At 42.5% G+C, this 27,003-nt stretch overlaps 1 protein-coding gene across 1 annotated transcript; it reads right to left on the bottom strand.

The window, feature by feature from the left end:
• Window positions 1–255: 255 nt before the first annotated feature.
• LOC310874650 (cytosolic carboxypeptidase 1-like) lies at window positions 256–24,620 on the bottom strand (the record flags this gene model as incomplete). Its single annotated transcript, XM_083787511.1, has 3 exons — window positions 256–365; window positions 6,751–6,867; window positions 21,419–24,620. 3 exons carry the CDS (start codon window positions 24,618–24,620, stop codon window positions 256–258), a joined length of 3,429 nt encoding a protein of 1,142 aa, XP_083643637.1.
• Window positions 24,621–27,003: the final 2,383 nt, after the last annotated feature.

Here is a 27,003-nt window from a genome sequence, read left to right on the forward strand (position 1 = left end):
CAGACTGTTCTCGTTGGGGATCTGTTAAAAGAAATAGCGACAATCCTCTTGATTTTCCTTCGTCCAAGCAATACTCCCAAGGTGTGTGATGTTGTAAATTTCCATGACTCGCCACCTGCAAAACACAGGGATGGAGTTGTCGCCCCCCCCCCCCCTCCCCCAATGACAGATGTGTTTCTCCACCGCGTTTTGTTTGGTGAACTTGTCCTCGGCCACTTCACTGCCAGTCTGCCCCGTGTGTTTGGTTTAGATCTATCAGGGCTGTGGAGTCACGTCTGTCCTCCCTATTGACCCGATGGCAACTGAAAAGCGCCTGTGGATCTTCACCAGCAGCTCCTCTCCCTCCTCTCCCACCCAGTCCTCGCCTATAACCAATCAAGATAAGGCCCCTCTGAAACCGGCAACACATATATACACTCACTGGACTAACTTTGTTGTCTAGGAGAAGGGACGTGATCACATGCATGGAGGCCAATGGGAGCGCACACATTCACTTGTATACAAAGCGCAGGCGCATGCACGACACGTGCACTTACACACAATCACATGCAAACACATATGTTAATGTGCATGCATACAGAGACGGTACACACTGCCTATATTCTGGAGGGGGGGGGGGGGGGGGGAACTGTGTTGTTGACCCCGATGAATAGGGAAAGTGGTACTGAGGTTTACGTGGGTGGCTCTCTCCCTAGTATAAGTGGGACACATCCTGAGTTCTTGACACTAATGGGGATCTGATGTATACTAATGGGTCAACAAAGGCCCCGCTGGCCTCCAAGCCAAACACAGGCTACCAAATCGGAGGGGATGTAGAACTAGCCTTATGTGAGCCTCGTAGATTCAAGAGATTTTAGTCTGCCCAAGTTATATTAACAGTCTATATAGAGTTCAATTATTTAGAAATTATAAAGTTAGATAAGACCGTGATTGTCGCTGGCGTTTTTGTAAGAGGGTTTTTTCGAAAAGACTAAATAAATCATTAAAAGTGAACCAAACGGAAAATAATAATGAATCAAAAATAAATTGCAACTCAACTCAACAATTGTGTTAGGCTCAATGAGATAGTAATTAGTTCATTTTGACTAATATGGGTGCCTGGCTGATATTGACTCACAAACTGCATTTATACGGTTTCACGGGGTGCAACTCATCTAGCTACAAAAGGCATAAACGCTCATCACTATATTAGATCCGCCGACACGATGCAACTTATCCTAATAAGTGTCAGACGTAGAATATAGGGATGGTAAAATAGCTAGACGGCCAAAAGCTGGATGACAATAAGGAGGAGCGGGCGAAAAACAGAGAACTGAGATATAGGAGTTAACATCAGCCATGCATCATGTGCGGTAATTGTGTTTCCATTACATCGTGACATAGTGCCTAGTCGCGTTGGTGGAGTGGATGTGATAGGGAATCCATCCCAGAGGCCTTATACTATATGGGATATTACGAGATGTGCATCATGGATGCCATGGCGCACCTCATGCAATCAATTGTGACGGTGATATAAGAAACCTCAAGTGTAATACGATCATTCTCCATCCGTCTACATAAGCAGGGTACATAATGCAGTTGTGACAGGGCCATCAGTCTGGTATTGTATTCATAACCAATAAACACGTTTAGAGAAGGTTAAGACTTTAGTGGAAAAGTCTTATATAAGTAATATATCTCAAACATATTCCTTATGTGGGTTAAGGAGAATTTAAATGAGATTATAGCAATTTCATGTGGACTTGGCCTGGGGGGGCGATGGTGGTGGGGTTGCTGTGCAGCTCACTGTGAGCACTGGAGACTTGGTAAGAAAAGAGGCCGAGGGCAAAGAAGGAAGTGTGACCATTTGAGAGCAACATAATGCGTTGGGAGTTATGAAGACTCCCTCGAGCATTATTAAAATTAGACTTCATTTATACGTCATACTGTAATCAATCACGGCATGCATAATACTGTCATGTCTGCCTCACTATGTAAAGCAAGAGGATATACCATTTTACATCAATTTAAAAAGAGAGTGTTCCACTCAAAATATTGTTAAAATAACCATATTGCCAATATGGCCATTAGTTTCTCATTTGGGTTTTTTCTTTTTTAACCAAGAACAAACTAAAAAATAAACAAATATCCCTTGATCCGTTTTCAGCCATTATCTTCACATAATTGGTCCTCACTAGATGGCGCAAATAATTTAGGCATAGTCACTCTGCGTCTCATTGGTGGAAAGTGGACAGCCTGCCTACCAGTGACATCATCGATGGGGATTCCAAGCTTTCATGGAAAGTTAGCACGCTGAATTAGAAGCCATTGTTTTGGCATTAATACAAAATACATTGTCCACAGTCCTCCTCTAAGACACAGACCAATCTCATAAAATATCTATCCCTAGGGTAGGTACCCTCATAAAAAACATGCAGTAATCCTGGTCTCTAAACTGCCTCCACCTGGTCAGCTGGGGCGCCTAATGGAGGGGAAAGGAACTGGTTGGACTAGTGTTTTTGTGAAAAGAAGCAGATTGGACTCGTTATGCATTGAAGGAAGCATGAGGTCAGTCCGTTGCTCTCCACAGGTTGGCAGAGATTACAGTGTTTACAGGGTTACAAAAATCATGGGATAAAAATTATAGTAAAAAAATCTATCACACTCTGTGCATGGATATACCTTATACAGCATTCACGTGCTCAGTTACACAAGTTGTAATACGATCCAAATTTGTGACACAATGACCCCTTTTCCACCGGTTGGTTCCCAATGGGAACCGGTTCAGTTCTTTTTGGTTTTTAGTCCATGAGCCAGAGCTCCAAAATTGGTGGGCAAACCTATATTAAATTGTTTATAGGATCAATACAAGTAAATGAATACATGATAACCCTTCCACAGTAATAGCTTTTTCATATTTTCGATTATTTTGCATATTTTCCTACATAATGCCTCATTTGCATATTTAAAAATGTAAAATTTGTAATACAATAAATCGTTGTCTTCGTGTAAGTACTCAATTGCGGAACTTTCATGGTGATAACATTCTAATATAGGTATGGTTTTGCCCACTCAATTCACAATTAACGTTCCAATTTTGGAGCTCTGGCTCATGGACCAAAAACCAAAAAGAACTGAACCGGTTCCCATTGGGAACCAACTGGTGGAATAGGGGCCAATGTGACATCAATGCCATTTTATTGGGTTGTGTCATAAAACACGTGCGCGTTGAAGACATTTCAAGTGTTTTCCCATGATCTGGGACACAGGGATAAGATGTATATTTTATGAAGGCGAAAGATAAACACTGGCCGAACAACAGATTTTTTACCAAAGAGAGCTTCCTTTTACGTCCTTCATTCTCAGCAAAGAGTATAATGATTTACGGCCATCTTAAAATTCCAGATTTCCAAGAAGACAATATTGGGCATAACATTTTTACCACTTACCAGTATAGTATAGTCCATCTGGACTGAACAAACATGTGCCAACATTCCTGGCTGAATGTCTTATTGATGAATAGCTGGCTATAGTAGCTACTGGCTATACAGTACATGTTCAAATAGCCTCTTTGCTATAGAGCTATGAAATCTGTTTTGTGAACCTGTCCGTTGTTTAACAGATTCAATTTGGGCCGTGGGTATTGGATTCCTGGCCGTAAAACAATGAGGTTATGCAGGTAATTATTGTGAGTAAAATATGTTCTCATTAACCCACACTAGATAATAATAATACAGTATGCAAACGTAGTGTAGTATACGTAATACTACCGGCAAAGAAAGTTGTGTTTAAGTTTTCCGGTCCATTTGAAAAAGAGATTTTAAATCATGGTCGTTGAAATGTTCCATAGTGTGTATGCACGGGTTCTAAATAATGTTGTAATTCTCACTTGCCACTCTCACCCTGCCATTATAACTTTACATAAATGTATGTCTGCAAGCAAGGCAAAAGGAGAACTCATCAGTACGCACAAACATTCACGAAGTGAACTTCAAGTGGGTCAGCCATATTAACATGCCTCTAACTCTCTGCACGTCTTCTTGCATGCAGTATCAGCAGCAAAGTGTCAGAAGTGTTACATACGTTAGGTAAACACCACTCGACGTGAGGAGAGTCCCCCGAATGGGGTGCAACGTTCGAATGTTTACAATCTTCTGCAAATGGGCTACAAGAGTGTTTAGTGGACGGGACAGGTGCTATGTGAGAAGTTAAACAGGTTACGGCACGGGTGCATAAACTGTTTGGATCTCTAATGGTTGTATGTCCTCCCCTGATGCGGTTGGGGTATTGGGTATCATCTTTCAGGTTGGAAAAGTACAAACACTTCCTAATGGGAGATGGGGGGATATACGAGAGGCTAGCGTGAGAAAATCCAGAGGACTTGGCCACCGTCACTCCAATGTGACAACGGTGACAGAGAGAGACGGACAGTGTGTTTGCATACAATGTATGCATAGCCTCTATTTACATGCTGTGCAGGTGCAACAGGTGCAGCGAGCGGCGGCGACTGCCAGGCGATCATTACTTTACACTCGCTCCCCGTCTTTCTGTTCCCATACATGTACACTGTCAACGACAGTGTGCATAATACATAACCTCGTGTATACTATAGGCATGATACGCAGACGTTTGCAAAGGATGTATGCGCTGGCATACGGCGAGTATCTTCGCCGCGTTTACATTCTTGCTGCGGCAGAGTGATGGCAGGGGCCTCTTCTTGGGGAGGGTGGGGTAGTGTTGGGAGTGGAGTGCGGCAGCTTTTGCATGGAAAAACAAACAGGGTCGAGGGGCATTGAGACAGAGCATGGAGGCTGGGGGGGGGGGGCACTGGAACATCCTGTCCCGATTGGTCAGCCTTGGTCAACACCGGCTAACCCCTCCAGGCAGTGCATGGCTCTGTCGTTAACCAGCCACAACCACTACAAACAGATCAGACGCCTGCGCTGCGGGCCAACGTCGTTGTGCAGAATAAGACGATGACTCTCTGTTTGGGAAGCATCAGCGTTGACACAGCACAGTGTTCATGACGCCTGACCTTCACATCAGGTTAAACTAGCAATAGTGTCGCTTTGCTCACACGTCACGGTGGGTGTTTGGGATGGCCATTTCTCTGTAAACGCGTATACTTGGGAGTGTCCGCAGCGCATTTTAGTTGCCCTACTCATTTTAGTTGCCCTACTCATTTTAGTTGCCCTACTCGTAAGAGTCGTAAGGTATTTGTGCTGCCCCCCCCTCCCGACGAGAGCACTGCTATTCCTCATCCAGATTGGCTATTTTCGCTGTTTGTGAGGATGCACACACGGCCGCTCGTTATTATGCGGCGGAGCCGCGGAGAAATTTGTTATTTTGAGGGTCGGCTTGGCACTTTTTGGCACATTTTGTTGCCCCCCTCGGCGTGTTGCCCTACTCGAAGTGCGTATTGTGCGTATAGGTAGCGACGGCACTGCCACAGCACTCCGCCGTTAACTATGGTGTGAATTACTGAATTACTGAACTGCAAATCACTAGCCAAGTACCCTTGGATGCAGAAACTGATACTGTACAGTAGCCTACTTGACAGTACTTGAACGCAGCCCGCGCTCTCATTATGGACAGAGCCTGCAGGGCAAACATATATACAAAATACAAATGAAGTAGTACCGTCTTCCTAGAAATGTTTTCCACTGTCCCATGGTTTACAAATGTATTTCTTTAAAGCCAAGCCATTCAAACCAGAACCCCTTAACGTTGTTTTGATAATTTATAATATTATAGATATGGTTGCAGCCAGCTTCACTCGATATACAATATCCTAAGCATCTTAATTACTGTGGCGCAGGGGGTTGATTGGCAGCCTTGGAATCCGAAGGTAACGGGTTCGATTACCAGTTCCTCCAGGCTGCGTGTCCTTGTACAACAGTGGTTCCCAAAGAGGGGTCCGGGGACTCCCAGGGGTCCTTGAGGGTGTGTGTGAATGTGTGTGTGAATGGGTGAATGTGAAATACAGCGCTGAATGTAAAGCTTTAATTATGTGAACATTTACCGTTATTGAGGGGCGCTATAGCCCCTCCTATGCACAGCTTTGTGCGTGTCTCCGTAGCACGGAATGTGATGATTTGATTGGCTGAGCACGGAATGTAATGTATGATGATGTATAGTATATGATGATGTATGACGATAAGAGCACCTCTCACTTCACACGAGTGTGATTCTTCTTGACTACATGTCATGTCCTTTGATATTGCATGTGTAATTCCCCCCCGGATAATAGTCTATCTATAGATAGTCTATCTATAAATGCACAAAATATCTGCATGTCTGTGAATCCCCGGCCCTGCATATTATCCCCAGAATTCTTTTCTAACTGATCTACTTCAAACTTGGAGCATGTATCTCTGAGGAGTGCCGTGCTGAGTGGGAGGTCGGTAAAAATTGGTGATATTCTTACCCATTTTCACCAACAATGAATAGATGTCCAGAACTGTATGTGTGTGTGTGTGTGTGTGTGTGTGTGTGTGTGTGTGTGTGTGTGTGCGTGCGTGCGTGCGTGCGTGCGTGCGTGCGTGCGTGCGTGCGTGTGTGTGTGTGTGTGACTGTGTGTGTGTGTGTGTGTGTGTGTGTGTGTGTGTGTGTGCGTGCGTGTGCGTGTGTGCGCGCGTGTGTGTGTGTGTGTGTGTGTGTGTGTGTGTGTGTGTGTGTGACTGTGTGTGTGTGTGCACACGCCTTAGAGCATGATGTTAGGAGTAGATGCCAGCATGACAAAAATGGTGACACCAAACCACCTCACCTCACTTCTCTTCGCACTTGGAAGGTGAGTTGATGGATCACCCTGCTGATGGATCACCCTGCAGACGTTGCTGAACTTCTCTGGCACCCTGTAGTGTCGGAGCAGCTTCCCGTGGGTCCGGCCTTCTCATGGTCAATGAGTTTGACGCCTTTGGGGTGAGTTCTACTCCAGTGACTGCAGCTCCCACGACGAAAGGGAGAGTTGAAACTGTGGAAGCAAATCTGCTGCTGAAGATCAACAATGTCGACTCCATCCTCTCCAGAATAGACCTGTTAAAAAGAGTAACAGTCATTACGGTACTTTTTGCATTACTGAAAAAATGAAAACCCCTTTGGCGATTTCTTGCTCAAGTTGGTTATAATGTCCAGAGGGAGTGTATCTCACTCAATGGGCTACTGTATTAACTCTACGTCATTGCACAGCATAGCTCACAGCCCATATAACCTTTAATAGCAGGAATGTCATGTGCAATATATATCGCTTTCACATCGCTTACAGTTATGTTTGATTACATGTAAACATAAAAGCAGGAGTGTAGCCTACCAGAGTGCACTTGGACACCAGTGGTCTCTTACTTGGCTTGGAGATACTTCTTCAAATCGAACCTGACACATACTGTACTTCTCACCCAGGCATAATTTGCGTTTGATGTTCACTATGCACGAGGATGCTTATGCACACCAAAGTCCTTGTAGCGGTGCCGGTCCACGGGAGAATAAACGGAGGGAATCTTGAAAAAACAAGAAAGTGGCCGCACACTCTGATAGCCAAAGTGACAATATGTTGGAACTTCACTTCACCAACAAATGAATTATAACATCTAACATACTGTGATAAAAAGAGAAAAGAGAAAGATAAAAAGAGAGAAGAAGAAAGAGAAAGATAAAAAGAGAAGGATCCGGGCACACAAAGTAAAAAAAATGAGGAACGCCTTTATTAAATTAAAAAGGCAACTGCCAACATGTTTCGACCTAACAGGTCTTCATCAGGGCAAGAATCTAACATACTGTAAAGGCTGACCGACTGACCTCTCTGCACACTCAAGGCACACTGACAAATTCACTGGAAACATCTCCTGTGTGACTTGTCAAGAAGTAGGAATTAAACAAATTAGTGTCTGTAAGGATTGCATTTTTTGGTTGTGGCAACAAAAGGAACAGGAAATGTTTTTTTTAAGTAACAGATTATTTATTGGAAAACATAACTAAGCAACTGAGTAGGCTACTTGAACTGCAAAACATTTGTACACTACTCATTACATGTAATCATAGTATACTAAAGCGTTCCTTTGTAACGGGTACGAGTTATACAACTAATTGTTGTATAATAAGGAAAACACAGTTAACTGTGTACCAGCCATCCAACCCCTAAAAGAACAGTGCAGTATGGGGTCATGCTACACATTAACGAAAGCTTGTCGTTCACTCTGCAACTGTACTGTACTGTGGCTTCCATGTTGGAATGATGCACAGAGCTAGGAAACGAAGGGCTGGGTAAACAACGGTCATCCTTGACCTGGGTAGTCATGCAACTACATTTCCTGTTCTGAATATAGGCTAAACTAGCACCACAGTGTAGGTAAACATACACAACACATACACTTATTCTTACTTATGTACCAGAGTGAGAGTGAAAGTACCGAAAGCACCACTGGTGCTCATGATCTTTTCTCCCGCTTTTAAACCCAAATGGCCCAAAGCACTTTTCATTTGTTGCCTGCGCCCAGTGGAGAGACATAAAGCAGGCAATTGGCAGGGTTAATAAGGTGGTGACACTGGACTCAACCCACTAATTCCCTTTCAATAGGCCTACATGTCCTTAGGCTTTGGACAGAGTTGGATGAACGATGCACATCTTCCGCAAAACCACCCCCCGTCCTCCAATCCAATTGCCTCTCTCATTTTCTGCTGCAATACCCCCAACCCCCCTCCATCCCTCCAAAAAAATGCCCTTTCTCTTTATTTTATCTATCATCCGAAGCAACATTTCATGCATCATGCAGGACATGTAGTCATATCACCGCTGCAGATGCATAGTTGTGGTTATTTTGGACGGGGCCTGCTGGAGATGGAGGGAGAGATTAGCAGATGCTTCAGGAACACAGAAAGGGAGGATTTTGTCAGCCTAACATCCAGTGATTTATCACCCATTTACATTCTCCTGAACACACAGCAACATTCTAAATATGAGGCAAAATAAGTCATATTTGAGATGCAACGTCACAGTACAACCTTTTAAGGGATATGTTGTTATATAGCTATGTATGAACATTTCCTACTAACTGACTGCATAAGGCATTCAGAGCAGAGGGCACTAATAACAACTTATTTACCTATAATTGTTCTAATAAAATATTTTTATGTGTTTATATCTCATGGGCTGTGTATAGCTTAGCAGTAAATATTTTTCAAAACAACTCATAAAAGGTTGGTTTATCTAAGGCCGTTTCTGTTGACAAAAGCGCAAGATGTTACTGAGCACAAAATGTTCCACATTAGGACATCTTCTGTCAATCCAAAACTGAAGTGGCAGCAGGAGACATCGTCCCACTGCATCACAAACCGATATTGAGAGAATGGTCTTTCAAATAATCACCATGTCCTGGAAATAATTGAGATTCTGAATGTCTTAAGGCACAAGGAAAGTCATTAAATTCGAAAGTGCCAAGAGCTATGAAGCGGTTTGTGAATTATTGTCTGTTCTGTTGCTTTGTATAATTCCAATCCCTCCTGAAATATGTCCAATTCTGTCTCTCTGTTAGCATGCTTTGACGCTTTTAGCATGAGATTGTTTTTGCTCCAGCCTGCAGATAACGATCAAATAATAATTTTTTCAAACATTTATCTATTCCTCCAACAGCTCTGTATACAGACACGGAAAGACTTAAAAGGTTTTGGCTGCAATTTCCTAATCCTTTCGCGGGGTTAGTCCCTTTCCTTGTGTCCTATGTGCGCTCGTCATTGCAACAGAGTGTTGTTCTGTTCTGTTTGTTCTTGTAGCTGAGGCGAATGATAACAACACTCATGCAGGAAGACATTAAGGATGCAAACCAACACAGATACAGAGGAGGACATATCAAACAAGCACTTGGCTCCAGGGTTCAACCATACACAATACACTATAATCAAATTAGAGACATTAGGGACATTCTCGTAACCTTTTAAGCCCCGTATACAATTTTTTTAAATGTGCAAGCAAACTCATTGTTGATGTTATGCATTGTGAGCTTGTAGATCGACTATTTAAAAAAGAAAAACGTTCTATTTGAAAAATATTATAAATTACAAACTTGACACATTTTGAAACATTTTGACCAATCTGGACAAATTCTGAAAACATATTAGAAAACATAAATTATGAAATATGCCAGAGAAATATATCCCCAAGGCCAATGGGGGGGGGCAGACTTTGACTGCTGTTAAATACTTTAACCAATTTCAACCTGGCATCCCTATTTTGGGGCACGTCATAAAAGAACATTTTCATAAATAAACTCATGAATAAAATTCAAAGTTTGCAAGCTCACAATGCACAGTCAGATATGCAATGTCGTGAGGTTGTAGAGCTGGAACCTTTCATCATCTACAAGCTCAAGCCATCGCATTGTGACCTGAATGTTTGCCTATATTCTTCTTTACACAATTTCTTCCGTGTTACTTCTGACATTCACTCCTACCCCACAAGGCAAAGAGATCATTTTGAATTACCCTATTGTCGCACTTCCAAACATCAATCTTTCATCAAATTTAGAGGCCCTCATCTATGGAATTCCCTAGATGCTTCACTTAAATCCTCATTATCCTTGCCAATATTCAAAAAACATCTAAAGAAATATCTTATTTCTTCCTCTCTGTAGATTACATGTTTTACTTTGATGCGTTATATTTTCTTTTGTGTGTTTGTTGTTGTATTGTTTATTTCCGCATTTCCTACAGGAAAGGATTCCAAATAAGCCTGCTGGCTTCTTCCCTTCCTTGCATTGTATTTTTGTTCTTTGATATGTTATTGTCTATTTTTTGTACTACGTGCTAAATAAATAAACCTAAACCTAAACCTATTGCCATGCCCAAAACAGGGTCCGTGTGAGGTTGAGCGTTCTCAATGCTATTGTACCGGTCTGGTCTGTACAATGACCCTATATTCTCACCTCCTTGTGTTTTATAGGATGTCACACAATATAAATATAGCAAATAAAAGTGTCAGATAAAAAGCAGTGATGCTTATTGGAAACACAAGATGTATGTGTATATGCGTTATATTTTCATTTAGTGAAGAACAAATGCCCCTGGTCTTCCATTCTGAATGCAGCCTACAGATGAACTTTGCAAGATCCTATTAGAAGAACCCTGTCAGACATGGCCTGTTTTAGATGAAAACGCTTTGCTTTCTAGTAACGTAAATATCCGTGGTAGTGTATGTTTCTGCTTGCATTAGTCTTTCACATGTAGCGGTTTGACAATGGCATGCACATAAGGGCCCCCGGGCCGGAGTTGCTCCCTCCCTAGATGATTAAAAGACATCGCTGGGACCTCCATCTTCTCGGCCAACGAACTGCAGTGACTGTGAGCGAGTTGTCGGCGGCGGGTTCAGCGCTGGGACTATAGAGTCTGTGTGGAATTGGCTGCGACACTGAGAGAAACCAGAGAGTCTGTCATCGGAAATTTATACAAAGGCGAGATGCCATTGTAAAACACATAGTTTTCGACAGGTACAAACAGGGTACATTCGGTCGGTCGGACCTGAATGAGTTTGTACGAGTTGCTGCATGGAAACAAACGCACATATCTACAGTATGGTTAAAATGAGCAACGAAATTTGGAATTGATGGATTTCAGCTGTTTCAAAATGGCTGCTTTTCTTTTCAGTATTGTTTTTTTTTATCATTTTTTTCTTCATATCAGTCTATCCTCCCTAATCCTTCTAGGATGCTCTCATGTTTCCATCCGTAGATTATGTACGCACGAGGAACAGAATAATACTAATAATATTAGAGATTGTCATCACTCGAACTTTAACTATACAGTACGGCCCCCGGGTCAGGATATCTTCATCTGAGATGCATATTACTCTCCTCCGAGTGCCTCTCACCAAATGCTGTGATAGATGCAACACCCTGTGAAAAAGGCTTAAGGGAAAAATGTTGATACAAATCAACACACATCCAGGATCCTGCATCTCTTCGAAATATGCCTGCAATGTATTCCCAAATATAAACACTATCAATTTTGACCTCCATTTTTGGGCGGACTTCCAAAGGCCCACGGTCGGAGGCTGTTTGTGTCTTTTCTCCCATCCTGCCCAGATTTGGCCACAAGTATCTCCCACTTGGAAACAGGAAGACTGTCTCTTTGCTATCTGTCTCTCGCTCTGCCTGTCTCCCTCTTAGAGTATATATGATATATATTAATATATACTCTACGGTCTCCCTCCTGAACACCATCCCTACCTCTAGCCCATTTAGGCCTGATTTAGGTTTTCTAAATCATGACAATTTTCTGAAAGATTGAAGGCAAATTAACGATTTTTCAAAAATAGCAGACCTACAAGTTCGTATGAGCTTGTAGATCTGCTATTTTTCAATAGCTAAATTATAACATAATGTTTAAAACACCAAAAGGGGTTCCCGCTCAAAATGGGTTAACAGTGGTGGAAAGTAACCTTTTGGACATTTGAAAATAGCCGATCTATAAGCTCACAATGTCGTCGCATCTTGAAATGAGACATTATGCATAAAGAGTAGCCTACTTTCTACCTTTGGTACTTAAAGTACATTTTGATACCAATACTTTTGTACTTTTACTCAAGTAAATGTTTCAATCCAGACATTTACTTGTAATGGAGATGGAGTATTTCTATATTACAGTATTGATACTTTTACTTACCACTGCTCTCCAGAGACATAACATGACTAACAGTATCCTCGTGAAGCCAGAACAAATATAATATATGAAAATATAAGATTCGGAAAGACATGTTGACTCAGACCGTGTCTGTCTACTTTCATGAATCTCTACCCTTGACCTGTAGCCTATAGCTATCCAGTTCAGCCCTTATTCTGCCCCCACCTGGCAAATTCCTCCGGATGACTGGAACCACCTGGAACCACCTGGAACCTCCTCAAGGACCACTGGTGGTCCCCGGACCACTGGTTGAAAACCACTGTCCTAAATAGAAATGTTTTCATATCTAAATCATTGTGACTCCAACACCTCACCTTTTTTCAGTTTAGAGGGATTATTACTGAAAAAACAACAAAAAGGGCCCTGTAGCAAAATCGCAGGCTTTTTTCCCCCACTAGAATCTGTCAGAAGATAAAGATCTCATGTCAAGAGACACGTACTCAATGACAATATGCAGACCTGCCCCCTGTGTTAAACCTATACTCACCTGAACACTTCATGCTGTGTCAACTAAAGCCTGCATGTTAATTTAGCTGAGCAGCTTAGTACGTCTTAAATATTCCCTTTTTTCTTGTCATGAGATGCTGCAAATGCGGAAGACAAGTAGGGCACTCACAATTCAAGGTCAATGCATTATTAATTGGCCAGTGTATGTGCCCAGTTGTTGATATCAAGGGTCTACTTTTGACTTGAGAGCTACTAAATGAGGTGCACTGCTAAATGACCAGCTCACCAAGATAACCACCAAGAAAAATATATGTGTGTGTGTGTGTGTGTGTGTGAAAATGATGCCTTTTCAGATGTCACAGCTAATACACCAGATATTGTTGTTGTTGATGAGGGTAGTAGAGAAGTGACCATTTTGGAAGTGGCATGTACTGTACATTTGACCACAGTCTGGAAGAGGCATTCCTTACCAAGGTGCTTAAGTACCAGCGTCTTAAAGATGCTATTATACAGCTTGGCTACAAATGTAAACTACTTGTGTTCATATTTGGAAGCCTCGGTAATGTCCATAAATCAGTCGCGAGGGGCCTGCAGATTGCAGGCATGCCCAAGCCAAGATCTAAGGCATCGGCAAAATTCTGTTCAGTGTCTGCAATAATTGGCAGTCACCTATATGGAGAAGGTGATGCTTTCTGTACCCGTGATCTGTATCCTGAAGCACTTGTTGTATAGAGTTTTTCAAGTTTGCGCATCCACTATTGTTTGTGTTCAAGAATTTCTTGTAAAATGTGAATGCAAATAAAGATGTTAAATGTGTGTGTGTCTTTGTGTGTGTACCGAGTACATGTCAAATTGTGAACACAAGAATTGGGTCCTCAAGTTTTTACGTTTATGTTTAAGTTTAACATTAGACTTCTATCCGTTAGGGGTTATTGGTTAGATCAGTTATATAATGTGTGTGTGTGTGTGTGTGTGTGTGTGTGTGTGTGTGTGTGTGTGTGTGTGTGTGTGTGTGTGTGTGTGTGTGTGTGTGTGTGTGTGCGTGAGTGTGTGCGCGCGTGCATGCATTATGCACCCTCTTTGAATATGCCACTCACTTTGAATAACATTTGAATAACGTACGGTTTGCAAGACAGAGAAGCCTGAAAGGCCAATTTGTGGTCCCTGGAGTAATAAAAAGAGAACGCTCGTTGCTGTTAATTGCCATTATGAAAATATATATTACTGGCCCCTAGCTGTAATGCCATTGTGTGTATAGGTTTCTCTGGAAGGCTGTGTTGTTCTGAATGGTGCAGACAACACAACACCCATGTAATGGAATATTTATATTTGCATAGTTGCACTCAGCGACTGTGTGGGTGTGTCGGTGCTTGAGCACCCATAAAGAAAAGAGGAACACAAATTAGCACCCCCGAGCTTCCCTCCCCCATGTCGTTTTGTCACGTATAGTCACATCTTTATGGGCACGGGCATTCAAATGCTAATATGGTGGCTTTTGTTTTAACCTGCCAGATAGTGTATAAAAGTTGCAGTACGGTAGCCTTTCTTTCTCACGGGGGATGGGGACGGGGACGGGGACGGGGTGCCCCCATGACAGTGATAAGAAGTATTTGCCTCTGGTTGCACTTCATGTGTCCTTCATTTCCTTCAATGCCTGTTTCTTGTTCTTCCACTTTGGATGACTGGCTTCCGTTGACCACTTAAACCATGTGCATATTGCATAATAGTGAAAATAGCGGATCTACATGCTTGGCTGGTAGATGAATGTTGTTTTTTGCCGAATGTTCCCCCTATTTTTAAGACATTTTGTGGTGGTGGTGGTGGTGTACACTTTCAATTTGAGCACATGCGCGTACAGCGTTCGTAAGCATGCATGGATGCATGTGCGCACATGCACGCTTCTAGGAATGGGGGCTCTGTCGTTACATATTAGATAAATGTACGGAATGGAAAAAAGGGGTATTTCTTTAATTTTTTTGTATATAACTTTATAATGCTACTGATGTTTGTGTGCAACATCTTGAAAACAAAGTATTGTATTGTGGGTTTGAGCTGGCAGACCCTTTTTTAACACTTTATTTGTATTTGTCTTGATGCAGCAATGAATAAACATACATACATCAACAGTACAAGACAGTAAAAGAATAAGAAAAATAATCAAGTCACCTTAATTCAAGTGGCATATGCCAAAAATATTTATTTTATTTAGGCTGTGCAGGTCTACCACAGCCTTTGTGATCTATACTTAGATCACGATCTACCTTTTGGGCACCCCTGGTCTACTCTAATCCAGCTAATGCTGCTCTATATAAGGAGCCACGGCGCCCCCTAATGTATTGTATTCAAGCGTACAATACAAGGAACTTGATTGTCCCCTCACCAATCTGGGACAGGGGTGTCATTCTGGGCTACGGGATGGCAACGCCCCCCCCCCCCCCCCCCCCCCCCCCCCCCCCCCCAGCATTCACATCGAACCTCAAATTCAGTTATCTTATCTACATTTTCTCCTTCCAAAAAGACAAAGACCTTTTTCAGTGCATTGTGAATCTGTCTTGAGAGATTATCCCCTCACTAATGACTGTATGTGTTCAGTAAATGAGGTTCATGACAGAGGGATAAAGGGGGATTATCAATTGTACTGAAAGTCTGGAAATGCTTCAGATTCCTCATTAGTGAGAGGTTCATCGTAGTGCAAGTTTTTAGCATATTGTCGCCGTTGGTGCCGAAACCTTGTATGTCCAAATACGCTACTTTTCACGTAAGTGGAAAAAGGAACCTGTGCATGGACAGAATGTACTGGAGTTATGAATTACTCACAAGTTCTTCTTAAACAGTTTTCATCTTCTTCTCAAAACCCACGGACAGACTTAACCACCTGCAACCTGCTGTCCCGATTTTGGGCATGTCATTATCTATCATGTCAAAAATAATAATACAACTAGAAATGCACTCTGTCGAGGTGCCAACTTGCGCCTTGCAAACAACCTACTTGTGCGCAAGCCAATCACAAGTCAATGTTTGTGTGTACACAAACCCGGAAAGCTGGGCATAGGCCTCGTGGCATAATCGTTATGCGATGCTTAACCAATGGCACATCTCCATTGCGTACTCACGTCACTTTTCTGCCCTCACTTTTGTCTTCAATGTTTGTGTTTGGGGTACACATGCACACACTAAGCTAGTCACCCTCGAAAATACGACAAGGACCGGGTATTGAATAGGGCATTCATGTATTAAAACGTAAAAAGATGGAATATAGAGAAACAAGGTGTCCGCTTGACAGCTATATTCAGTAGAGCTATACATTGCTTGAGGGAATCTCTCTTCTATAAAAGGTCTTCAACCCTTCAGATTCAGACGACAGCCCAAGTAACTAGAAAAGAAATGCAAGAATACAAAGGGCAGAGAAGCCGTTTGGTAATCAGAAGGTTCACTGCTGATTCACCTCCCGACCCCCGGTCTGTTTCGAAGTATGTATCGCCCCCCATCACAACTAAATTCCCCTCATCATAACTGAATTCCCCCCATGGGACTATAACACTGTAAGGTGATTCTATGGTTCATCAGCTCTAGTCCAGCAGAGTCCAGCAAAATGAACAATGAAATGAAAGTTAATGAACAACAGAGGCATAAAATGAACCTTCTGGGGACTACAATTATGCAAAGAGCTTATTAAGTGTAGTTGGCTAGGAAGAAGGGAGTTTATGACCCATCTATGCTAATATACTGTATCTATGGTGTGTCTAGTAAATAATATAGTAACACCCCAACAAACACACACTCTTAGTTCTGACCATTCATTTACATGAACATTAACATTATATTATTAAAACACGAGCACATCATTTTGTTGGCTTTATATCAGTGCCATGACTGGAGCGTGTGGAATTAGACCTCGAGGAGATGGAGTCGAGGAGATGGAGTCAGTCTGTCTGTCAGTTCTGTATGAAGAACTGTATGACCTCATTCTGAGAGGTATAGAGAAATCATGAGCAAAATGTGTTTTGTCAGTGAGCATTCTTCTCCCAGATACTACCCCAAGGGGGCAGTATTGTATCTGTTCTCTCAAGTCTACTGCAAAATCCAGAGGGAACAACAAAACCATTCAAAATGAATTATGTTTGAAAATAGCCGGCCTACAAGCTCACGCCTTGTGTGCTTGCAGAATGGATATTTTCAAAAAATACATTTCAGTCTATATGACGCACAATTGGTGCGTCAGGGTTAAAGTGATAAATATTTTTTCAATGGACGCGGTGTGTGAAGATGGAACATTGAGGGTCGATTTTTCCACTCTCAGAGTTAATGAATATCATGAATTGTACAGTATACCGACGATTGATTTACTACTTAGTGGCCAGATTTCGTGGTTTGATAGGGAGCAGGTAAGCTTTGATACTGGAGGCTTGATACTGGAACAGGTAAGCTTTAACCACTTTCAACGGATACCGGAGAACTCGCCAGTTTACCAACTCACTGCGGTGAAAATTATTCATCATCTTCATGCTGTCTTCATCAGTGTAGTTACTGTAGTATGTCAAACCCATTTGATTGATTGATTGAAATATTTATTAACAGTTTGCAGAATTACAGTACATTTCAAGCACAAACTCAATACAAATACTGTTAACTGTGAGTGGACGACCCAATTGACCAATACACTTGTTTACAAGAGGGTCCACCATGTTCATTTTACGGGGGCCAGTTTTGAATTGCAGCCGTCCGTAGGTGCCCTTTGAGAGCGCTTTTGAAGGAGTCAAGGGATTCACATGTCTTAATGACTGTTGGTATAGGGCGTTCCACATTTTGGTGGCATAGGAGTGAAAATAATTTAGTCCCTTGTTTGTGCCGAATCTGGGTTGTACATGGTTTGTTGCACTCCCTCTGGTGTTGTGGGTGTGGACTTAGACAGGTACATGGGTATCTTGGTGGTGGTGTATCGAATCTTGTGGACCAGACCCATTGCAAGATTCTGTCGTCGACCCTAAGCCATTTCAGCATGTCAAAGTGGGAAGGTGTTATAGTTCATTTCCAAAGTGATCAAATTATTTTGTGCAATTAAATGGGCAGCTAGATGATGATAAAAGGGTGAGTAGGCCTATGTGAATACCAATGATAAGTAGGCCTACCATTTCAGGATAAAGTTTACTAATGAATTACATTGTTTCGGTACTTGTTTTGGTGTTTAAACTTTTAGCATTCCTACTTCCTCTAGTGTTAACTCTAAACAGCTATCCTCTCTCTCTCTCTCTCTCAATTCAATGCAATTTAAATGAAGGTAAAATGCACTAAACCGCGACGAGTCAGAAAAGCGGCGAGTCAGAAAACTGGTGAGTTCTCCAGATACCCTTTCAACATGGCATCCTTATTTTTCAGCATGTCATTATATTACAAAGATGTAAAAGTGTTAATACATTTCAACGTGTTGTGAGCTATTTTCGCTTTTCGTCGTGCGACGAACTATAGGCTTAAGTGGTTGACAGCGTTGGACAAAGTGCTCAACCCCAGCGCTCGAGTCAAAGGATAGATGCTCCTGGTCATGAAAGTAGAAGTACTGGAGTACAGTAAATACTTAAATATTCTAGCCTACATACTTTAAAAAAGACTTGAGTATTCAAAAGCACAAGTAAAAGTCAATTTACCTTTTCAACAATGTAAAAATACTCTGTTACAAGTAAAAGTCTGGACATTCGAAATGTACTGTAAAAGTCCAAAAGTATTGGCATCAAAATGTAGTATATGGGGCTGAAGTTCAGCCCAATATACATTTTGTGCATTTTAAAATGCCATTATCCACTTCAGCCGCTGAAGTGGATAATGGCATTTTAAAATGCACAAAATGGAGTGGACAGTGGAGTGGAGTGACAGTAAATGTAATGTAGGTCAGCTCTTCGCTCAGAGCTGACCTAAAAGTAACAAGTACTTTCTACAGCCTTCCTCGAAATGTAACAGAGACATAATTAAAATATTAGTCTTTGAACTAGTGGAGTAGAAGTATCCCAAAAGAATCACACTTGTGTGAAGTGAGGGGTGCGACCACTGTGGCTGCCACACGATTGCAGATTCACTCACTGCCACTATAAAGGTTACGAGACATACTGTATGGATGCAGTGTGTTAGTGTTATTATTGTATATAAAACGGAATCAGTCACAAGATGTATTTATATTGGCCCCATGATGTCTTGTGTCATCCTTTAGTGCCCTAAACAAACAAGCTATAAGCAATAATATGTCAAAATTTGAATTACTTCTTTTTCTTGGTATTCAGACAGCCAGCAATGAGTAAAACGCTCCCAATTAGTTTTTTGGCTCTTTGACACATCTAGGGGCCACCATCTGCATTCAAAGATGTTCCTAGAAGCTTTGTCATTGGTCGAAAGTAACCCGGTCGAAATGACAAATCGACCAGCCAAATCGACCAATGACAAAGCTTCTAGGAAAATCTTTGAATGCCGATTGCGGTCACAGAGACTAAACTTTTTTTTGGGAGCGTTTTACCCATTGCTGGCTGCCTGAATAATAAATAAATAAATAAAAACATTACAATTTTGACTTATTATTGCTTATAGCAGCTTTAAATTGCATAGACTTGGCTGGCAAACGATTTCACAAGCGACATCACAAGCACTCTAATAGAACAACGAGGAGGTGATGAGAAGGGCAGGGGTAACACCACTGTCTGACATCGTCTCTGAAAGGGGAAGGAGAATGGCTGGGCACGTACTCCGTCTGCCAAGAGAGAGACCGGCAAGTGTGGGAATGGACTGGATGCCAGGAGGTGAAAAGAGGAAGAGAGGGAGGCCAAAGAAAACATGGAGACAGACAGCCAAGGAAGACCTATATGCGAGATGGGTGTAAGCTGGCACGGAGCAAGAAGGGTCGCTAGGGACCGGAGCAAATGGAGGGGACTCGTCGCCCCCAATGTTCCAATAGGAACGGGAGGAACTAAATCTAAGTCTAAGTAAGCTCTAAACAAACATTAAAAATCACACCTGTGTGAAGTGAGGGGTGCTCTTATCATCGTACATCATCATACATACACCATCTCATTCCGTTCTCAATGTTTGTGTTACACAAACACTCAAAATTGTCCATTCATTGTCAACGGCATTTAATGTTTGTGTTAGTTTGTTTTTACACACACACACCAAAAGCTTGTCATAGGAGGGGCTATAGGCCCTCAAAAAGTCCATAGACTTGGCTGGCACATGCCATGCATTGGAGGGGCTAGCGCCCGTCAAAAGCAAAATGCTCAAAGTACACTCAGAAAATGTAATAAGCATAAAATGATAGTCATCCATATCCTTCAGTAACGTCATGCATACAGCAGGTTAGTACTTGATTACTTCCTAATTAGTCAGGTAAAGAATAATCAGACATTGATTCATGATGTCATCAAAGACCATCAGTGAAGTACAGGCTGTCAGTTTTCCTAATCTCTACTATATGGCAGCTTCCTTCGGACTTAATTGCGGTATTTATAACTGGCCTCTCCCCAGCGTGCATTTAAAAATCCTTACAAAATACAGAACTAAAATTAACTAAGCAGTAGAACACCTTTAGTAAAAGATAAACATAAGTTTAAATGCAATAATCCCTGAATACCCATAGTTAGACACTAGACAGCTGTTCGCATAAAATGTCAATAGGCCTGGTGGGCCATATTGGTAGCCAACCTTGAGACAGGACGAGGGAGGACTCTAATACCTAAGTGGTCGAAGTGAATGAACAGGAAGGTAGTTAATTCAAGCAGTGTGTGTCCTCTTCCAAACATGCTTTGTTGTCCAGATGGTGGACTTACTGTCCAAACTCGTCATAAAGACCACACAAACACAACACACAAAGCGGCATTCTCATGCCAAACACATGACATTGTCTCCCAGAATGTGATGGCCGACTTCGTCGAGACCTCTTGCAAAACAAACGAATAAGAGGTCCCGCATTATTTATCTGCTATATCCACAACTGCACAATGTAGCAGAATACATAAATACATGATGTACTGTACACTAGTACCATGCTTCAGAATACTGGTGAACAAGCTTAAGTGAATTCATTCTTGAATGTTATATGTTTATTGTCAAATTGTTTGATATAACTTCGATTAAATACATTACAATAAAAGAAAAACAACAAAAAATCTATGTGATTTGTCAATCCCTGTAGTTGGTCAGTCAGACAGCTGGTTAAGGTTAATAGCGGCTTCCTGAAGATGGTTCCTGTGGTTGTTTTCATATTCAGCCTCATCTTCTTCCTCCTCCTCCTCCACTTCACCATCATCATTATCATCTTCATCTTCCTCATCCTCCTCCATTTCTTTGTCACTGTTCTTGGCACCGTGTTTCTCCACTATCCCCTCATCTGCTTTAGGGTCACTCTCCAAATCACTGAGGTCACTCTCCAAATCCAGAAGGTGGTTGTGTAGGCCCACGGGAGAGGTCGGTGTTTTCAATGTGAGCAAGGCTGCACAGAACTGTGCTCCCATCTCCTCTAGCTCCCTGGTGCCAATCTGGAGACCCTTATATTCACCCTGGTCAAATCCACAAATCGTGCTCTCCATGGTGTAACACCGTTTTACTCCAATCTCCCTCCATACAACCACACGAGCAGTGGATTCCTTGTTTTTCCTCACCGCAAAATCACAGCTGGCCATGCTGAAGGCAGGGGCCATCTCGGACAGGATCTTGGGCAAGGTTAAGTATCCCGGGTCTTCTCGCGGGTTGCAGGATGACACACTGATATTTGACTCCAGGAGAGTCTGTTGCACACTGCAGCCATACATGAACACATTCTTCTTACGCGAGTGGCCATGGTAGTCACAGAACACCAGTGGAGCCCTCTGTATATGTGCAAGGTACTGCAGCAGGCCCTTGGTGTGGTAGATGGTAGGGTGGAGCTCTGGACTGGGTTTCTGCCACTGGCGATTCAAATCCAGTCCGATCAGAGAACATCGATGATTTCCATTAATCACTCCATCGGGATTGAGCATGGGAACAATCTTAAAGATATAAGCTTCTCTCAGACTGTGTGCCAACGGACTGGTGCCCATCAGGAGCTCCAGTGTGCCTTTCATCACCCAGCTGGCATTGGCCTCTAATGGGTGCACCCTGGCAGTCAGGAAGATAATTGGACGGTTTCTGAACCGGCAGATGTGATCATCTGAGGTGGAATCAGGCATAGCAGTGATGGTTAGCAGTGGACAGCCGTTTCCCCCCAGGGTCTCACAGAGGACATCTTGTCTGAGGTAGATCTGAGGTGTCCTCAATGCCTCTAGCTTGGACAAATGCATCTTTAGAGTAGAGTATGTATAAGGGTAGTGAAAGGCAAAGTAGCAAACATCATCCTTATGGCTGAAGTTTGTGCTGAAGGTCATTGTGAAATACAGTTTCCTTTTTTTGCCTTCTGCAAAATGGTTTTCGTAGTAACAGATGTCTGTGCCCGTTCTGACCCAATAAGGCCTGCCATTGGTTGCCTCAGTCACAGAGTACATCAGCACCTGCATATCGTGGTTGAAGCAGCATTTGGACTTCTGACAGTTGATGATGTTGAAGCGATAGTTGATTCCAACATTCATGCCGCTCACCTCAAAGTAGAACCAATTGTGGTAGAAGTTACTGTTGATCTCCGAGTTTAGCACAAGATCATACTCGTTCTTTCTGACTTGAATAGCTTTCCTGAGGTTGCCGGATTCAAACAGAGAGTTGAACTTCAGCGACTTGCCATCGTTATTGATCACTGGGCTAGGGCTAGTGCGATTGTCCAGATCATACACCACTTTATCGAGGATTTCATTGGGATGAATCAGCCTCTCAATGTCCTGGAATATCTTCGACCCCTGTACAGAATATACTCTCTCCGGAATGGGCTCCCTAATGGTCGGAGTTATATGTCCAAAGTAGTCTGGATATGCCACCTCTGAGTACTGATGCACAGAGCGTGTTCCCTTCGCCATCTCCACATACAGCTCGGGGTCATGGAGTGGGAGCGGGACCATGTTTGGGACACTCAACATCACTTCTTCTGAGGAGCCTTGTAGCCCTAGAGCCTTAGAGATGCAGCCGGACTGCGCCGTGCTTCCTTCACCTCCACCCACTTGGCGTGCGACAAAGCCTCGCACCGCAGGAGACTGAATGTACAATGACGAAGATGGTGTAGAGGAGACACCCGTTGGTCGGTCAATGTCAAAATCCTGGAAGTCATCTGACAACTCCAGGAAGAACCTCTCATAGACCCTCAGCTCTTCAAATGGACGGCTGCTTCCCTCCTTAGGATGGAGCCCGTTCAGAAGGGTCTCTATGTCATTGTTCACAGCATGGGGATCCTCCGTACTTTCCTCATGTTCTGCGTCTTCCTCTGTCTCGTCATCACTCTCGTTTCCCGCGTCATCCGCTGCAGGTTGATTCCTTTTGTCTGCCACGTCATCCACTGTAAGTTGTTGACTGCGCAGCTGTGCCATGGCTTCTGCAGTTACATTGGGTGTGTAGCGGAAAGCTGATGTGACTTTGAGCAGAGGTAGTTGATTCTTAGGAAGGCACCTCAGCATGATGGCACTAGCAGCGTTGACAACAGGGTCCAGAGCGTGACAGTCATCTCTGGATATACACTCAGCAGAGGAATTGAAAAGGATCCTCATGCCGTCTGCTTCTATGAAAGCACTCTTGCCTAGTTTGATTTTGGTGATGTTAATGAGGCAGGCCAGGAGGCCTTTGCGGATCATAATGTGACGATGCTGTGTGTCATTTTTGTGCCAGTCCAGGTGCAGTCTCAACAGAGCGGGCACCTGACCATTGTCCACCGCACGACGGGCACTCGTTCTGGTTCGGAGCATAGCTTCCATCGTGTCCAGGGCAATGTCAAACTCCCTGGTGGTCTTCTTCCTGTAGGGCCCCACGAGCTGGATCATAAATTCCACCAATCCAAACTTCGTCAAGGCAACCACGTTTAACAAGTTGGAAGAGTACACCCTGAGGACGCGCATGCAGGGCAACAACAGCTTGGTGTTATTCAACAACCAGCTCTTTTTCACAAGCTTGGCTGTGATATTCAGAGCGCCGTACAGACGTGCCTTTGTTCCAAACTGTCTGTCTTTTGGCCCAGCCTTGGCCAGTAGAGAGTGAAGGAGAAACATAAGTTCCCCGTTGACAGAAGGAGACTCTTTACCGGCAGTGATCAGCAACTGGAGCAATATGCCGGTTCCTCCTTTAGCCACAAACACACCAAGTCTCCAACCGACGGTCAGTAGGTTGCCGAGAATGGACAGAATGTTCAGGGTGGTCTCGAGATCCAGAGAGTTCTGCAGTGAGGTCAGGATCACCTCCATGTTATCGGAGCCATTGGACATCACGTGCGTCCTAGTCTTCTTCTTGGTCCGTAAGATATGTAGGATATCTGCGGTGAGCTGTCGAGGTATTTCAACATCTGTCATCATGGCATCCGCACTTATCCTCCCCAAATGGCACAGCAATTTCAGCACTCTCTTCTTACTGCTGGAAAGACCGTTCCCCGAGACGACATTGGGCTGCTTCATGTCGGGCTTCTTTATTCAGACCGTTGATCCTGGCTCCTAATAGTTTAATGAATCCCATATGACATAGCGTTTATACCGTAGGCATTGAGTGAGCCAATGACACCACATTATGACATCACACTGACATCACTGTCAGCCAATTAAGAAACCCCACCAGGCTGGGGAAGGCAGGGGAGAATTTCTTTTGCGGTTTTAACATTCATGATTTAAGAGACATTATTCATAGGAATAATCAATCAGCTGAGTCAGCTGAATAAAATGTAATTTAGTTTACAGTTGATTACAGTTGATGTTGTGGACAAAGATGTATTTCGGCAGGCCTTGTGGTCATCGTAAAGCCTGATTTTACACTTGGTTGCATGCTGAAAAAAGCCCAATGTGTTGCAGATCGGCTATTTTAGGAGCACAACATCCGTCCCGAGCGCAACCAAACATGAAATGACTCATCTTTTGGTTCTACTGTGTCTCTTCTCCCTCCCTCCTTTACATTACTACTGTGTCTCTTCTCCCTACCTCCTTTACATTTTAGTCTAGTTTTAATTTGTCGACGAAATTGTCAATATATTTTAATAAACCTAGTTTTCACTCATCTGGTTTAGTTTTAAACCATCCTTTTAATCTTGGTTTTGAATTAAACTTTGATTTAAGTATCAATAAGGGATTCATTCTAAACCAGCAGGAGAGGAGGTTTAAATGAAAACAACATGGCAGCATATATACCTCTACATGTTTGTTGTTGTTTGGGAAACTATCGGAGGAAGTGGTGGTGTGTGTGATCGTTGGAACAGATCTATAAACCTACCACGCAGTGACGCGCTCTGAGTTTATACGTCTGTTGTTTTATTTAGCGAGCGAGACGGTTTTTATTATTATATATATTTTTGCTGCAGGCACTATAATTTAATTTAAACATTCTCAAATATGAATGAAATAGTAACGCTAATGATGCTCACGACTGCTGCTGTTTATTTACAGCGCAAAACCAAGATGGCGGACACACAACAAAGTTTAATCCATGAATTAAACACAGTTTATAGTTTTAATCACAGTTTAATGGATTTTAATCACAGGTTAAGGATTTAATCACAGATCTGTTAAGCAATGCTTAAAATTAAGTGGTGCAACACAACTCGAATTAAAATTAATCCTTGATCAACAAATCCCTGATTAACACTAAACTAAGCTTTATTTAATCTTTCTTGGTGCAAACGACCATTGTGTTAGTCATCATAGCTTGGTTTTTATTTCGTTTTCCTCAGTGAAACAAGGTAGTCGACCAACAATCGTCATAGTTTTAGAGGAAATCAATACAGCTTCCACACGGGTCCAGGCTGAGCTTCAGGTATACTGACAGCACAGGGAGCGAAGTCACGCCAGTCTGGTTTTTATGGCACCGCTCCTAGGAGGAGCTCCGTCTGTGTCTGTGTGTCCGCAGCTAATATCACAAACCACTGGACCGAGTCAATCAATCTTAAACAAAGATGGTATGTGAGTACCATCATTTTAACAATCCAAAACATTAGAATAAGAACAGTGTCTTCACTTTTTACTTCTTCGCATTTCCCATGCACCATTTCTTTTGTGACTACAGTATAACTACTCCACAGATTTGGAGCAGTGTACTGTACAGACAGTACATCACCAGAGAGCAGTCAAATCTGTGTTTGATTAAAGTAAGAAGATCTCTGTCTCCTTATAGCATTTGTGCAGTGTTCTTTGCTTCGTGTATATTTGGATTAGATTCATGTTTCAATGCATTCATGTCTGTAGTAAATTTGCAAGCCAAACACTTTCATTAAAATAAATACCATTAATGGTTTACACATCATGTGTCTGCAATCAATGGAGCATGATTCATGAGTAAAGACGAAAGAGTCATTTGGGTGTTTACTACACCTGCTGGTTAACATCTATATGTAACTGTTACTATAGGAATATGTGGGAAGCACATTCCAGAGCAATTCATAAATAAGACTTAATAAAGACTTACTTACAGAGACTTGCTAGCTAAAAAACAAAACATTGTGCCTGTCACAAAAGCGCAATGGTAACAGTTTATTTTGGCCTGTAATTAGGTATATGGAGGTCTGTGTTGTAAGTAAGTAAGTAAGTAAGTAAATTGTATTTATATAGCAATAAAATACAACACAACGAAAACAAAGCAGATAATAATTGCTGTACAATTCAACTCAAACAAATGACAATACGAGCATGAAAAATCTATAAATATAGGATAAATCAGCAAATTCAGGTTGAACCGTCCACACATGCTTGTTCAAAGAGGAACATTTTAAGGCTGTTTTTAAAAATGTCCACAGAGGGTGCAAGTCTCAGGGCTAGTTTAACCCATTCTGACCTGAGATCAGATTCATACGAGGTTTCC

The sequence above is a fragment of the Protomyctophum parallelum genome (genome assembly GCF_964188405.1).
Source record: "Protomyctophum parallelum genome assembly, chromosome: 17".
Classification (NCBI taxonomy): Eukaryota; Metazoa; Chordata; class Actinopteri; order Myctophiformes; family Myctophidae; genus Protomyctophum; species Protomyctophum parallelum.